Below are 13,228 nucleotides of genomic sequence, written 5' to 3'. Positions count from 1 at the left end.
TGCTGTCAGAATCCAAAGACCAATATGATATCTAGAAAAATGAGTGATTTGGGTTCATATATCAAACATATGAAGTAACAGTAAATTTGAATGGGGAAAAAAGTCTCCAAAATCACCCTTTGTCCACCATCATCTGAACATAGTTTCCTCCCATTTAGGAGGCAATAGGGTGATAAGGAAGACATATCAGTAACTCATCTAATGATCAAGGAGATTAGGCTAGCCCTTCTTGTAGTTGTTTCTTGATCATTCTTTTAAGTTATGTCTGATTCTTCATTACCCCATTTGGGGGTTTTGTGTTAGAAATACAGAATGCATTTCCTTTTCCTGCTCATTTTACAGATGAGGAAACTGAGGTGGAGTTAAGTGACTTGCCCAGTCACATAGCAAGTATCTGAGGTAGGAATTGAACTCAGAAAATAAGTCTTCCTGACTCCAGGATTAGCTACCCCTAGCCCTGCATATTTAGGTTTAAAAAAGAGCAGAGACTCTTAAATCACTTGAAAATGACAAATGATAAATTTTTGGCTGATACCCAAGAATTTTTCTCTTCACCTGTTTACTGAACTCTTAGATTCATCCTTCACTGACTGGTTCTACCAATGCCCTCAATCCCTATTGACTGGATGAATAATGCTCAGTCAAAGCACACACTGTGTTACTTTTACAACCTGCCTGTTTACCTCTGGGATTTCCCCTTCTATTAAATAATCAGGCTTGTTCTTCCATTAATGAATGAATATATACAACCTATCCCTATGCTTCTTGCCTTTCAGGAACCCTTACTCACAGCTGACTCCTTAGTACCATATTGTACATGAGTAAAAACCTTCCTCAGAGCTCTAAAAACCTCCCAGCTAGCCACCACTTCTGCCACTGCCCTGGGCTCTACCTCGAGGCATGGATAAGGGGAACAAGATAATTTTTATTCCAAAAACCAGAAAATTATCTGATTGCAGAAAAAATGCATGCCTCTTGGAATTACTGAGAAAAATCAGGATAGCCTACTTTCCAGACTTCTTCCTTAAGTAAAGACGATTTTCTTTCCCATTGGTGATGTTCAATTTCAGGGCTGAATTGTGGGAAAGCTGTGGTCCTGACCTCCTGCCTCCCTCCATTAGGAAGTCTTGATGCTCTTCTGAACATCCTGAATGTGAAGATTTTGAGGATGAAATTTCTTGGGGCAGCCTGACATATGGAGACAAAAATCTCCAAATACCATTATTCAGAGAATCAGTCCATTGATCCCTAGATAATTCACAGAAAGCTGGACTTTATTAATTTGCATGCTTGTTTTAAAATCCAGTTGCTTGGTTTTAACATTTGACTTGAAATTTTCATATGGTAAAAACTCAAATATTCAATAAAAAAGAATATTTGCTTTAAAAACTGGACATTACTTGACATCTAGACAGTATGTCTCTAATTTACTCAAAACTAAACTAAGAGTCAGCTAGGCAGCTAAGGAAAGCAAATAGCTGCTGACTCCCAGATAATAACTTAAAACAATAGTTCCTTGGACATTAATTTATGTAGCAAATGTTTATTGAACACCTACTATATGCTAAACAATGTCCTATTAATCAGGCCTATTCTAGGGACTTCCTGGATATCCGGAGAATATTTTACCTTCCAAACTAGATTTAAACTAACCCACATCTAGCTCTAAATTTTCTGTATTGATGGAAAGCAAACTCAGTGTGCCATTGGGAACTTTAGATTACATTCCTTTTGTTTTTTTGGTCAAAAATGTTCTTTGCTTTTCTGTCATTATTATCCCATGGATCATAAAGTTCCTAGAAACGGCCTAAACAAAATTTCTCATTCTTTTACTGATCAACAGAGAAAGAACAAGGGTCTCTCAAGAAGTAAAATTAGGAAAAAAAAAAAAAAAAAAGTGGCAGCACACGGTGACACCATTTGATGCCAGAATGACTTAATTTTTGTTTCAACCTTTACTTTCTTCTTCTTGTTGTTGTTTTTTTTTTCCCACTGAGGCTGGGGTTAAGTGACTTGACTAGCATAATACAGCTAGGAAGTGTTAAGTATCTGAGACTAGATTTGAACTCAGGTCCTCCTGAATTCAAGGCTGGTGCTCTACCCACTGTGTCACCTAGCTGCCCCTCAACCTTTAATTTCTTACCAATGATAATTTCCAAAGTGCAAAGGAGAGAATAAACTCCAAAAGAAACAAATTGAAACCCATCAAAATAAAAACTCATATATAAATAGTCCCCTTAAAATTCACAGTGTTCTCTTTCTGACAATTCTATAGGAAAGTCATATATGACTAATATCCTTTTTTTGAAGACAAAAAAAAATGAGATTAGAGAAGTTAAATGATTCATTTGCCTATGGTTACCCAGCTATGAATCTAGGTCTCATGACTTTCTATTATACCAAGATGTTTACTCCCAAGGCTTCCACGATAATCTCTGTACGAATGATTTCCAGAAGTTTCACATCTAGCCTAACTTCTCCAACAAGCTTCAACCAGTTCTTATCTATGGATATATTGGTCAGTTTATATAATTTCAAGGTGTTTTCTAGAATGGTTATATCAAACTAGAGCTTTAATTAACAATGCATTAGTGTGCCTGTCTTTCCTCAAGCCCTCTATTATAAATTCTTGCCATTTTTGTCATCTTTGCCAGTTTTCTGAGAGCAAAAGTGAGACATAACTTCAGAGATGTTTTAATTCTCATCTCTCTTTCTATTCATGACTTAGAATGTTCTTTCATATGGTTGTTATACGTGTCATATCTCCTCTTAAGCAGTTTAATGTTCATATACTTTGTGTATCTTCCAGGAAATATTCTCTATTCTTATATATTGGTTAGTAAACAGTATATCTTGAAAATCTTATTTTTTATTCGAAACATCAAATAAGAATATTTTTTCACATGGAGGTTTTAAAATTTTGTTAGTCTTATCAAAGAAACAACTCCCTAGTCTGTTTATCCAAATGATCTACTTCTCCTTTGATTTTCAGCATTTTCTCTTTTATGCCTATTTTTTAATTGTCTAATTTAAATGTTTTTTTGTATTCTTCCTAATATATCCTGTTCTCTTACTCTCTCAGAGTCATATCTTATAACAAAGAATTTTAAAAGGGGGTCTTAGCAAATAAGCCAACATACTAACCAAGTCCAACAACGTATACATAATGGTCCATATCTCTGCAAAAAAGTATCCCATTCATTCTTAACACTTTTTCCAAAATAATCCTCCTGATACATGGAGCTGACGATATCATTTCTCTGTTTGTTTTTTTCCAGTTTAGTTGTCCCCCATTGCCTACTCAAAATAATACAAATCCCTTAGGCTAGCATTTGAGGTCCTCTACAATTGACTTCCATTTGCCTTTCCAATGCAATCACATGCTATTTCCCTCCTTATAATTCATGTTCCAGCAGAACACTTTCCTTTTCCTAGTGGTTTGCCCTTTCAAACCTGAAAGTCATTTATGCCTGTTACCCTTCCCTCCACTCTGAGATGCTTTCTGACTATCTTCCCTCTACTTGACCTCTTCTTTAAAGTTCAGAGCAGGTATCTGCCTGCCTTGAATAACTCAAATAAGTTATCTTCTTCTTTTCAAATGTACTCACCACTCATTACACCACTCATCCTTGAGCTTTCCTATATATTTTAACTTATATTTTAGTTACTTTACTTCTAAGATTGTAAACTTTGGGAGCAGAAGCTTATCCCCAACACCTAGCATACTCCATGACATAGTATTCTTGTAGTAATCAAGTAAAAAAAGATAATGTGAATTTGAGACAGAGGCATGGACTGGAGAGACTCTCATATCTTTCTACTTATGGAATTTAGATGGATCAATTCACCTAATGACAAGAATGGTCCTTCTCTCTTGACTATGTGATAAAGTGGAATCTCCTCTTTTTACTTTCAGTTGGAAAGACATCCAGAAGAATGAATAGAATTCAGGAAGGATAAATAGTGGAAGCAATGTGAAGTGATGCAATGGGCTACTCTGCACACTGCTTATGCTTCCCATGCCAAGGAATTGGGTTCCATTGGCACACAGGGCATTCTTACCGGTAGATGGGGTCTTGCATCACCAGCATCTTGCTCTCATCCCAGGTCCACTCCTTTTTCTGCAATAAAAGAAGCTGTAAATGAATAAATTAAGGCGTTATCCTCAGCTACAGAACCAGTAGGCAGGTTAAGACAGAAATGCATCAACTATATTCAACCCCCATTCCCTCTAAGGTCTCTTGAGTTAATTAATTACCCAGGAAGGGAAAGTGCCAAGTGTCAAATACCTGGTCTAATCATTTTCCTTCAAGCATGTCAGGAGAGAGCCTCTCCAGAATGCTGGGGGCAAAAAAATGGATGGGGATGCCTCCAGGGACTATGGACAATCTTGAAATCTAGGTTAGAGTGGACTAGCCAAAATGATGCACACATGCATATGTAATTATATTCATGCACACATGCACAAATATATAGGATACATATATATATCGGAGCACTAAAGGAAGCACTAAAGGAAAAAGAAAGAAACAAAAGTGAGAGTAGCTTCTGGGAGGCAATGGAAAAGGTTTTGGGAATTCAATGGGCCAAAAGAGACCTTCCATTCTTAAAAAAAAAAAAAAAAATCTGCATTTGAGATAAAAGAACACCCCAGTTACATTCTTATGTAAACATGCAAACTAAGGGTTCCTAACAAATGAAGTGGAAGAAGGGAAAAACAAAAACAAAAACAAAAACTCTGAAGAACTACAAAGAGGATCACAAGAAAGTTTCATTTCATAGAATCATGGTAAAGGATTTTGGAAATCAACCTGTCCAATATATAACTGAATGTGAATATCCTTTAGAACAAACTTAACAAGGAATCACTTGGGTTTAGTTTTGTTTGAGGGCTTTTTTACACAGCTATTATGTATCTGAGGCTAGATATGAATTCAAATCCTCCAGTGTGCCATCTCCTTGCCCTATCATTACATTGCATTGAGAGGGAACCCACCACTTCCCACAATAACCCACTTCACTTCTGGAAAATTCTTAACTTGTTTTTCCCTTTTTTAAAATGACTTTTTTATTGTTATTTCCTTTTTATTTTCAAAACATATGCATGAATAATTTTTCACTACTGATCCTTGCAAAACCTTGTATTCCAAATTTTCCCTCCCTCCCCCTAGATGGCAAATAATCCAATACATGTTAAACATATTAAAAGTATATAATTAAATCCAATATACATATACACATTTATACAGTTATCATGCTGCACAAGAAAAATCAGATCAAAAAGGAAAAAAAATGAGAAAGAAAACAAAAGCAAGTTACCAAGAAAAAGAGTGAAAATGCTATGTTGTGGTCCACACTCAGTTCCCACAGTTCTCTCTCTGAATGTAGATGGCTTTCTTTATCATAAGATCATTGGAACTGGCCTCAATTATCTCATTGTTGAAAAGAAACTCTTAACTTTTAGAGATAGTTTTCTTTTTTTTTAATTAAAGCTTTTTATTTTCAAAACATATGCATGGAATATTCTTTTTTAACAATGACCCCCGCAAAACCCTGTGTTCCAAATTTTTCCTTCCTTTGCCCCACTCTTCTCCCTTAGATGGCAAATAATCTAATATATGTTAAACATGTTAAAATATGTGAAATCCAATATATGTATACATATATATACAATTATCTTGCTGTACAAGAAAAACCAGACCAAAAAGAAAAAAAAATGATAAAGAAAACAAAATGCAAGGAAACAACAACTAAAAGAATGAGAATGCTATATTGCGGTCCACACTCAGTTCCCACAGTCCTCTCTCTGGGTACAGATGGCTCTCCTCATCACAAAATTATTGGAACAGCCTCAATCATAGAGATAGTTTTCTTACATTTAGCTGAAATGAGATTCTTGGCATCTCTCATAGTTTTGCCTCTGGAGCTAAGCAAAATTGGTTTTATTTCTTTACAAGATGATTTTATTTACTATTTTAAAAATCGCCAACTGTATGCCTCCCTGCACACCATAGGTGCTTGTTGGATTGCACTAAACATCTCTGCAATAGTTGCATGCTGCTTACTTCCTTTTATTCTAGGGAACTCTAAGATGACCTGTTCTTTCTCATCATGAAAATTGATTGAGCTTTATTACATTTTGTTTTGCCTACTCTGTATACAAACTGACCAAGAAATTTTCCATACAGTGGATATGTCACTCTTGCCTCAATTATCTGAAAGTAGGTAGTTTGTTGGGTTGGTTTAAGTTTTAGATTTACAGGGCTATAAACAGGAAAATTTAGTCTCTGACTTGGAGTGTTACTTTAAAATCACTTCTCTCATCCTCTTCCATTTTTATCTGCATCCCCTCACCTTTTATGGCAAAGACAAATCAAGAGGATTGAAATATAGAAGATCATCTCTAACAAGTGTTCAGACGGATATAATTCCACAAAAGTCATGTTAGTTTATTTTCTCATAAGCACCTTACCTATCCCCTACAGAGGAATAAAAGGGGATAAACAATTTGAAGCCAGAAAGAACCTTAAAGATTCTATATCAAAATCCTCTTGTTTCATGGGCAAGAAAAAATGAGTTGGGAACGGGGGAGTGGTGGGGAGAAGGAGGAAGTGACTCCTATGATATAAGATCACACAAATATAAGGAGCAGAATCCTCATTTGAATTCATGTTTTCTGGTTCTAAATCAAATGCTCCTTCCACTACATCTGGTATGAAATATCTGGAAGGCCATTGGACAGAATAGTGCAGTGATAAGAAGCCTAGCCCTGGAACCAAAGGACTACCTACAATACCTATTATCTCTGAAACACACTGACTATCACATGGAACACGTTTTGAAGGATTGATCAGAAACTCAAATTTATCATTTAGCTCATCTTTCTCATACACAAGAAAACCAAAGCCCAGAGAGATTGATTCACGGTCATAGAGATAGGAAGTAGGAAAGCTAGGAGTCTCTTATACAGAAGTCTCTTACAGTTTGGTCAATAACTAGGTGAGGCGCAGTTATCAGAATCTTATAGGCAAAGAGGATCTGGGAAATTGGGGGGAATGATACTATAATCGGATTTCTTATTAATTTTTTTTCCAGGAGATCATAGAATCTTTAAACTAGACAGAATCTAAGAAAGTATTTATTCTAACCTCCTGCCTGATAGAGGAATCCTCATTACACTACAGTAATCCTGGACGAATAATTACTTAGAGGCTGCTGGATAGTGCTGTTGGAAAACTCAGAACCTCCTCAGGTTCTATATCCTGAAAGCTCTCACCATCAAAAAATTCTTCAATATACTCTGCCAAATCTGACTCTCCATAACTTAGCACCAGATGGAAATACTAGTAGAATCATTGAAATCTCTACAGCATTTTAATTTTTTTCAGTGTCCTAAATATAAAGGAATATCCTATGCAGGCACACTTCCTCTCTCTCTCTTGGAAAATGTCAGCAATTCTGCTATCAGTATGGACGCTTTATCATTTGGTATGCCTGACAGCAGAGGGGACTTCTTAAAAAATCAGAGCGAGGCCATATTAATACAGCTTGACAAGATCTCCATGCTTCATGGCAGATGAGGATTAAGTAAAGTACATCAGAACAAGACTAAAACTGATGGGGATACAAAAAGCTATCTCCTTCTCCCAGGCAACAGACATGGGGGTGCAAAATGTCTTTCAAGAACAGCTGAGAGTCCTGGCATGGTGCATCTTAATACAAATGAGTGTGGTTTAAAGCTAACTAGTTGGTAGCAAAAAAAAGTGGGCATCCTTCCCCTGGAAAATGGTGGAACAAATTGTGATATATGGATGTAAGGGAATGCAGCTATTGTGCTGCAAAAAGTGACAAGTATGAGGAATTCAGAGAAGCATGCATTATACAAAATAGTGCGAGCAAGGGGAAAAAATGAAAACAATGAGAAAATTAATTGAGAGGATGTAGGTAAAGTGCTTTGTAAATCTTAGTGCCTATATAATGGCAGTGGTTATTATTACTAACATAAATAACCATGGAAATAATACTATAAAATCACCAAACTCAATAAGATCTGAAGAAAATGGGTTGACATATTGGGTCCAACAGTCTGTCATTCAATAAACATTTATTAAGCACTTACTGTGTGCCAGGAACTGTGCTGAGCCCTGGATCAGACCTCATGGAGGCTTTATGACAGAATCAGAAAACATGTTCCCCCCTCCCTTGTCTTAAATACCATGTTCAAGAATGGAGGAAAACTCCTCCTCTGGGGGGGGGGGGTGTTTAATATTCAATTAGCCTGTTAAGCAGATGCAATAGTGATTTAGTCAAGTCAGGTCATTGACCCCAACTAGTTTGGGCTGGATTGGCTTTATCTTAATTTTGTGATTTCCTCAAAACCACAAGACTTTCTGAATCCATCTTGCCTTCCCAGGTCTCCCCGATTGCTTGTTGGTTCAATGCTTCTATTGATCACTTAACTGTTCTGTGGAATCTTAACCTTCCTTCACCTCTCACAATCTGAAAATCTCTCGGTCAGCACCAATAGGTCCCCCAGTCAGTCTGTGTCAAGAGGAGGATCAGAAATAACTGACCCTTATGCTGGATTTTTTAAATCTGCAAATTTCTCAGTTTACAAGATCTCATTTGATCCTTACAAAAACCCTGAAATTCAGAGGCAAGACTTGAAGTCAGATCTTCTCAACTCTAAGCCTGAAGCTCCATTCCTTATACCACTAGTTCTACAAATTCTGAGGAACAAATTCGGATATTAAAGTAGCAGGATTCTGATGTTCTAAGAGCAGCATCCCACCACTTCACAAGATCACTTACAGAAACACTGCAAACCGGAATGAGCACTAGGTGGCACTGTAATGCACAAAGTGCCAGATTCGGTTTCAGACAATTACTAGCTGTGTGATCCTGGGCAAGTCACTTAACCCTGATGGCCACAGTTTCCTCATCTGTAAAATGGGCTGGAGAGAGAAATGGAAAACCACTTCCAATATTTCTACCAAGAAAACCCCAAAATGGGGTCACAGAGACTCAGACACAAATGAAAACCAAATGAATAACAAATGAGTCAGAAACTGTCTGCCCAATAGTGCTCGGCATAAGAGCCAGATCCTGGTAATTACCAATTTAGTATTTCATGCTGCTGAGACAGATCTGTCATAAGTAATGTCCATTCTGTCATAAATTCAATTTCCTTTCCCTTTCCAATTTCTCAGAGAAATTTTTCAGGACCATACCACATTAATTTTATTATCATGATTAATTAGGGATCAAAAAGCCATGGGAGGTGGTCTCCTCTGTTGACTTCAATTGGGTCTCTTCAATCATTTAATGACAATATTTGAAGACTTTTAACAAGAGTTAATTGGGAAAATTGCCAGACCCTGAACAAATATAAACCAAAGGCCATGTTGGAGGCAAGGTGGTTTCAAATCTCTCAGGGACTGATTTTCAAGCTACTTAAAGAACAATAAAGACCAGAATGAGGATCTGTATTTTTCTCCTCCCCAAAAAGTGATCCGGATGATTAAAGCAATTGCATGTTTGCATACTTACCTTCTGATTTCTCCAAAATCTTGATGGCAAAAGTGCATGTGTAGAAAGCCCTCTAGAACCTGGTTTTAGCCCATCTCCTCAGACATAACATATTACTTCCTTTCCCACCTGCAGTCCTTTGCACTGGCAGTTCCCCATGCCTACAATGCTCTCCCTCACTTTTGCCCCTTAGGATCCTTTGGTTTTTTTCCAAACTCAGTTCAAGAACCACCCTCTACATGAAGTCTTCCCTGCAAGTACTAACTGCCATTTTCCCCAGTTACCTTGTATTAATTTTGGATATTTTTGGATATTAAATTTGGATATTTGGATACATGCATATGCTGACTCCCTGATAGGCTTTTTTCTGGAACCTTTTAAGGGCAAGGTCTGTTTCATTTTTATCTTTGTATCCCCATTAACCAGTAAGGTACCTGCTTTACAAATAATAGTACTTCATAAATGATTGATTTACAGACTTCAGAGGTGAAGGGTCTGGATATTCTGAGTCACTCTTTCGTGGGGTATTCTATGCTACTCTGGTATTCTAGGACACACACATAACATGTGCCAGAATTAGGAAAACAAGCAACAATGATTTACCAGATGTAGCTTTAATTAATTTACTATGATTTTAATTTTATCAGTTGGCATTAGTTCACAGAGAATTGAAGAAATATGTGATGTGAGACAAGTTATTTTTTTGGGGGTGAGACCATACTAGCCTAGTTTGAGTGGAGGATCTATGGTAAGGAAGGGTGGGATATAAAACTATAAAATTGGAAAAAATAAGGCAAAATTATGAAGAGCCTTAAATGCCAATATAAGAAGTATGGCAAGCAACATAGAACCTCTGAATTTGGAGAAGAGCATGATAAAGAAATGGTGCTTTAGGAAAACTTTTCTCTGCAGATATTTGGTCACCATTTTTGTTCTTCATTTATAGAAGACTATTCTTCTAAGATTTAAACTTTGGTAAATTCCATTTCCATTATTAATAATAAACTTTGCTCCACTGCATTTTACTATAACTGAAGACAAAGCTGAAAAACAGCATTCTGACCATGAAGCTTCAAGATTTAGTTTGAAAGTTCAGGAAGCAACCTGATTGGATAAATTGTGGGGGCTTGACTCAGGAAAACCTGAGTTTTAAAAAATCCAGCCTTGGACACTTATTAGCTGTGTAACTCTGAGTAAAGCACTTAATTACTCTTACTCTGTTTCCTCATCTGTAAAATAGGAATAACAGCACCTAAGTTTATCATTAAAATGAAATGAGAAAATATTTGTAAATCATTTTGCAAACATCAAAGATCTAGATAAATGCTAGTTATACTTAATATTATTACTTTGGGTGGGGTCTTACTCTTACAACAATGAATATTCAAATTTACATGTGAAACTAGTATTTTTAAGGTAAAAATAATTTCCAGATCAAAAACTGTTCCAATGACAATGGAATCTACATTTGGTCAGTGCAAAAGAAATCCCTCTTATGGAAATCATGAGAGACAGCCTTGTACTTTGGTAGAGTAGATAAATATATATATATATATATATATATATATATATATATATATATATATATATATATATATATATATACATATATATATATATATATATATATATATATATATATATATATATATATATATATACACACACATATTTGGAAAGTGAATTAAGAAGGGCTGCAAAGTTGTCACCTCACTTCCCTTCCCCTCAAAAAAAAGTCAACATCTGGCCTCTTCCTGATACCCGAAATTCTATCCTGACATTTGTACATAACTGTGTTGTTAAGTCATTTTTCAGTTCTGTTTGATTCTTCATGACCCCTATTTGTGATTTTCTTGGCAGAAATACTGGACTAGCTTGCCATTTCTTTCCCCAATTCATTTGACAGATGAGGAAACTGAAGCAAACAACATTAAGTGACTTGCTCAGGTCACACAGCTAGCAAATGTGTGAGACTGGATTTGAACTCACAAAGATGAGTCTTTTTAAATCTAGACCCAGTGCTTTAATCTACTTTGCCACCTACCTGTTCAGCTTTGGACATACAAGAAAAGTTTGTTGATGATAATGCTATAGCTTCTCCAATTATCCTGTCTTTCTGGTCCATGTCAGGTGAAACTAGATTAAAACAAAGACCTTATACTTTTTTTTTAACAGCAAATTCCCTTGGAATGAGGATAAAGGGTTAATTCATTCCAATTCAATAAAGATTGATTAAATTCCTACTTCATGTAAGGTACCATGCTAAGCATTGGGGATTCTCATGGTAAAATTTTGATGAATCTGTGATATCATCCACATTATAATTCCCAATTCTGGTTGATATAAATGTTGAGATATTTGCTAGGTTATGCCATTTCTCTCCAGAGAATTTATCTATAATTTTAAAGGTCTTTGCAGGTTAAATTGGTACCATTAGAATTTTGGGGCCAATCAATTGGAGAATGGTTGGGTAAATTATGGTATATGAAGGTTATGGAATATTATTGCTCTGTAAGAAATGACCAGCAGGAGGAATACAGAGAGGCCTGGAGAGACTTAAATCAACTGATGCTGAGTGAAATGAGCAGAACCAGAAGATCACTATACACTTCAACAATGATACTGTATGAAGATATATTCTGATGGAAGTGGAAATCTTCAACATAAAGAAGATCCAACTCACTTCCAGTTGATCAGTGATGGACAGAAACAACTACACCCAGAGAAGGAACACTGGGAATTGAATGTAAACTGTTAGCACTACTGTCTATCTACCCAGGTTACTTATACCTTCGGAATCCAATTCTTAACATGCAACAAGAAAATTGGATTTACACACATATATTATATCTAGGTTATACTGTAACACATGTAAAATGTATGGGATTGTCTGTCATCTAGGGGAGGGAGTAGAGGAAGGGAGGGGAAAATCTGGAAAAATGAATACAAGGGATAATGTTATAAAAAAAATTACTCATGCATATATACTGTCAAAAATTTATAATTATAAAATTAATAAAAAATATTTTAAAAAAGAAAGGAAAAGAAAAGAAAAGAATTTGGGGGCCATCTCTCCATTATTCTCATTTCCTTTTGTGACTTTATTACCTTTAAGACACTTCTTGCAGAGAGATCAATAAGGTGGGGCCTACTTGTCCCCACCAGGGAATGAGAGATTTCATTGTCATTGGAACAGTTTTGACCTGGAAATTGTTTTAACCTAAAAAATACTGGCTTCACTGGTAGATTTGCATATTCATTGTTGTAATAAAGGCTCCACCTAAAATAATAAATAACCCACAGCTTCATTTCTTCACGAACTGTAGTTTCCTAAGATTTTCAGTTACATACATCTCTGGAAGAACCCTTGGATTAAAAAGGCTGTGTTCGGAAGAATAGGCTATACAATTAATTACTCAAATGCGATCCAACTTGACTTTTTTCTCTTAATCAATTCTTGGTCCAATTCATTTCGTCCATTTGCAGATTCTATCCCCAAGATATTCAATGATATATTAACTCAAAGAACTATTCATTAGAGTCTGGGTTATAGGAATTTTTCTCTACTTAGTCTTTTCTATTTGGATTGTTAAGCCAATCTCTTTTGATTAATCATGGATCTCATTGAGAAAGTCCTATAATGTTGGAAAGTTTAATGAAATCAACACAATATCAACTATAAACAAGAGAATCAGTAGGA

At 35.9% G+C, this 13,228-nt stretch overlaps 1 protein-coding gene across 5 annotated transcripts in view; it reads right to left on the bottom strand.

Moving 5' to 3' along the window:
• Nucleotides 1-13,228, bottom strand: part of LOC141541874 (carboxyl-terminal PDZ ligand of neuronal nitric oxide synthase protein-like) — a 363,206-nt gene that overhangs the window by 100,922 nt on the left and 249,056 nt on the right. For 3 of the 5 annotated variants that reach the window (XM_074266450.1, XM_074266448.1, XM_074266452.1), the window contains one exon: nucleotides 4,063-4,136. In XM_074266450.1, the coding sequence (XP_074122551.1) occupies nucleotides 4,063-4,136 (74 nt within the window). The remainder of the gene's footprint in view (nucleotides 1-4,062; nucleotides 4,137-13,228) is intronic. The other 2 variants (XM_074266451.1, XM_074266449.1) reach the window with 1 other exon arrangement.

This window comes from Sminthopsis crassicaudata, chromosome 4, assembly GCF_048593235.1.
Source record: "Sminthopsis crassicaudata isolate SCR6 chromosome 4, ASM4859323v1, whole genome shotgun sequence".
Classification (NCBI taxonomy): domain Eukaryota; kingdom Metazoa; phylum Chordata; class Mammalia; order Dasyuromorphia; family Dasyuridae; genus Sminthopsis; species Sminthopsis crassicaudata.
The sequence above is the reverse complement of the archived record's forward strand: the minus strand, read 5'-3'. Positions and strand labels throughout refer to the sequence as shown.